This window comes from Pygoscelis adeliae, unplaced genomic scaffold (genome assembly GCF_000699105.1).
Source record: "Pygoscelis adeliae isolate BGI_AS28 unplaced genomic scaffold, ASM69910v1 Scaffold78, whole genome shotgun sequence".
NCBI classification, from domain to species: domain Eukaryota; kingdom Metazoa; phylum Chordata; class Aves; order Sphenisciformes; family Spheniscidae; genus Pygoscelis; species Pygoscelis adeliae.
Window position 1 is genome coordinate 6255599 of NW_008825409.1, and position 3083 is coordinate 6258681.

At 39.0% G+C, this 3083-nt stretch overlaps 1 protein-coding gene across 1 annotated transcript in view; it reads right to left on the bottom strand.

Annotated features, from left to right (window-relative positions):
* The window catches only part of LOC103922360 (chromosome unknown open reading frame, human C7orf72), a 24216-nt gene that overhangs the window by 15453 nt on the left and 5680 nt on the right, over positions 1-3083 (bottom strand). Inside the window, 4 exon segments of the mRNA XM_009330483.1 lie at positions 64-70; positions 834-894; positions 1354-1492; positions 2162-2235. Coding sequence (XP_009328758.1) covers positions 64-70; positions 834-894; positions 1354-1492; positions 2162-2235 — 281 coding nt within the window.

Here is a 3083-nt window from a genome sequence, read left to right on the forward strand (position 1 = left end):
TGTCTTTTAATTCATCCTCAGATACTGGGACTTCAGGCGATTTCCTAGGAGGATAGTATAAGCAAGTTTTCTTTTAACATGAACTGCTTCTCTGCTTGTAACACTTCTCTCATTCAGTTCTTGAGAACATGGGAAAAATTAACATCAGGGCTGAATTTCTCTCTTGGTCTGTCCCTGCAAACTGCTCTCACTGGCCATGTCTATATTCCTTTGAAAGAGCAACATTCAAGAAACCATAATGATAGTGTTTCCTATCTCCCTTCCACCCTGCAGCGGTACCTGTCTCTCCCATTGTATGCATGAGTGTGTCCAGCAGCACACCTGTCCATTGAGTTTGCCCGAGCAAACCTGCTGGCTCATCACCTGGAAAGGAGGCAAGTTCTAGCTTTCCCATCTTGCTTTGACCAACCTTTCCTTCCCCGTCTCTGCTTGCCTTTTATCTGAGCCCTTCTGAACCTCCTGTCACCCTTTACTAGGCTCATCTAAAACGCTCCACTCTGAGACTGTTTTGGATTCTACAGACAGCAGATAAAAACTCGCGTTTGTACATGTGTATGATTAACGTGGTGTTTTCATAAATGTCATGTCTAATGAAAACATCAGATGTATGCAGTTATGACAATCATTCACTTTACAGATTTCTTCTTTTCTGCTTTTTACATTTAACTCTCACAGGAGAAGCATGTTAGAGTATACTTTTCATGTAGTTATTGATTATCTTAACTTCTCTAGTTACAGAATGCTGCTGAATTTAGTCTTCTGAAATAATTAACTGTACGCAGACTTCATAAAGGAGGTGCTCAGAGGACCCCAATATTCACAAAAAAATAAACATGTCTCTTGTGGAGAGATAAAAGATCTTGTTTGAAATTTGTCCCAGAAGTCTCCAACAACCTGGAATCATAATTAGATGCTTCCTGTAAGGCAACATTACCTAATTAATTTGGCTTACTAGATTTTCATGCAGCAATCGGAACCAATCGCAGGACTGAATTTTAGTTTAGTAAAAATAATAATTATTACAGTTAGTAATCACAAGTAAACTAACTTAACATGAGATTTGTTATGCTACAGCATCATTCCTATCAACGAATTTTTCATCAATACCCTTATCCTCTCTTTTGGTACTATGCATGCATATCTTCCTCTGTACCAATTTTCAGGGGAGGGGGAGGGAAAAATATGAAATCATTTGAGGCAATTACTGGAGCGTGTTGATGACCTTAAATGCTCACTTGTGACTGCTTTTATTTGAAAACATTGCTGTGGGTTTATGTGTATGACCTATACAAAATCTAGGCTACATTTCATTAGAAAAACCTAAAACCAGTTGGCAAGAAATTGCTCACTGACTTGGCTTATTTCAGGTTCAGGATTGTATCTTCTTTTTGTGAAACACTGGGGAACAGGATCAGCCAACACTTCCACTGTTGACTCTGCAGGCTGGATTTCGGAAGGTAATATATTATCCCAAGGAACTTCTTCATAAGCTCTAGATCCACAATAAAAAAGAAGAGAAAAAAGTTCCTGTATAATCATTAGTGAATGACATCGGTAGCTAGATAATAAGGAATTATTAGTGACAAAGAAGGATGTAGAACATAACAAAGGTGTATATTTCTAGTTTAAAGGGACATGAAAAGCCTGGAATTATATGTTGCTTGTTGGGGAACAAGTAGTTATGGCACAATTTCACAGGCTTATCTTCTTTAAAGCTTTCTCACTCACTAATTGAAAGAGGTAGTTTGTCTTCCAATAAGCTTACAGTGATGATGGGTTTTATTTTGTCTAAATTTGAATAATCAGTTAAGTGAGACGAGACATAAATAGAGATTAGACACTAGTCATATCATGCCTGTGACAGGCGTTGAAGACAGATGTACAGAATGCCCTTTTGGAAACTCCAGTTTCTCTTCACTGACTATAGAGGAAGTGGAGATGAAAGGCACAGACTGGATGCAAGCTTTTAGATAACTAAAGTTCATGAGATGAATCCTATGCTAAATGCTGTTAAAACACCAGAAGTTCCAAGTGATAGAAAAAGTTGTTTGTAGTCTTGTATGTCCTGCTATCTATCTAAAGGTGCATTGTAGCAAAAAGAAGATGAAAACATGAAGCAAAGCACAAGCAAAAACTGTTCTTAAAAGAAATGGTGTCTCACTTTAGAGTATTTGACTTGTAGAAATAGTCCCTTACTTTTTCTTCTCTTCACCTTGCAGAAGGATCACTTGATTCCTAAGAGAAATCAAATACATGGCAGAAAGCAATGCTATCAACATATATGATACCATGATTGCTTGTTTAAAGAGTGAACTGCATGTATCTGCATTTTCCTAGTTTACTATCTTCTTTTGCATCAGAATGAAACATGCAATTTCACATACTTCACCAGCCAGCACTGGAGATCAAGAATGGATCTATTTCTGAGGAGTTTTACTCAGGAAGGAAAATTTAATATAGTGAATATGAGTTTAAAAACTAATAGAATGTCTTTGTCTCTCTTCTCCTCAGGAATGTAGCTTTCCATTTGTTATATTATTTATAAAATGGCACAGCAAATGCACTTTGCAGTCCCTCACATATGCCTGATGTATTTGTATGATGTTCATTGCTACAAATTGTGTTCCTCAGGGTTCAATTCTAGGGCCAGTCCTGTTCAATATATTTATCAACGATCTAGATGCAGGAGTTGAATGCACCATTAGCAAGTTTGCTGATGACACCAAACTGGGAGGTGCTGTTGACTCTCTTGAGGGACAAGATGCCCTGCACAGGGATCTAGGTAGATTGGAGCATTGGGCTATGATTAGTGGGATGAAATGTAACAAGTCAAAATGCCAGATTCTGCACCTAGTACGGAGTAACACTGGGCACAAGTATAAATTGGGAGAGGAGTGGCTGGAGAGCAGCCCTGCAGAAAGGGATCTGGGGGTGCTGGTTGACAGCAGGCTCAATATGAGTTAGCAGTGTGCCCTGGCAGCCGAGAGGGCAAACCGCATCGCGGGGTGCATCAAACACAGTATAACCAGCTGGTCAGAAGAGGTGATCATTGTAGGTCCCTCAAAACTGAAACAGCCCAACCC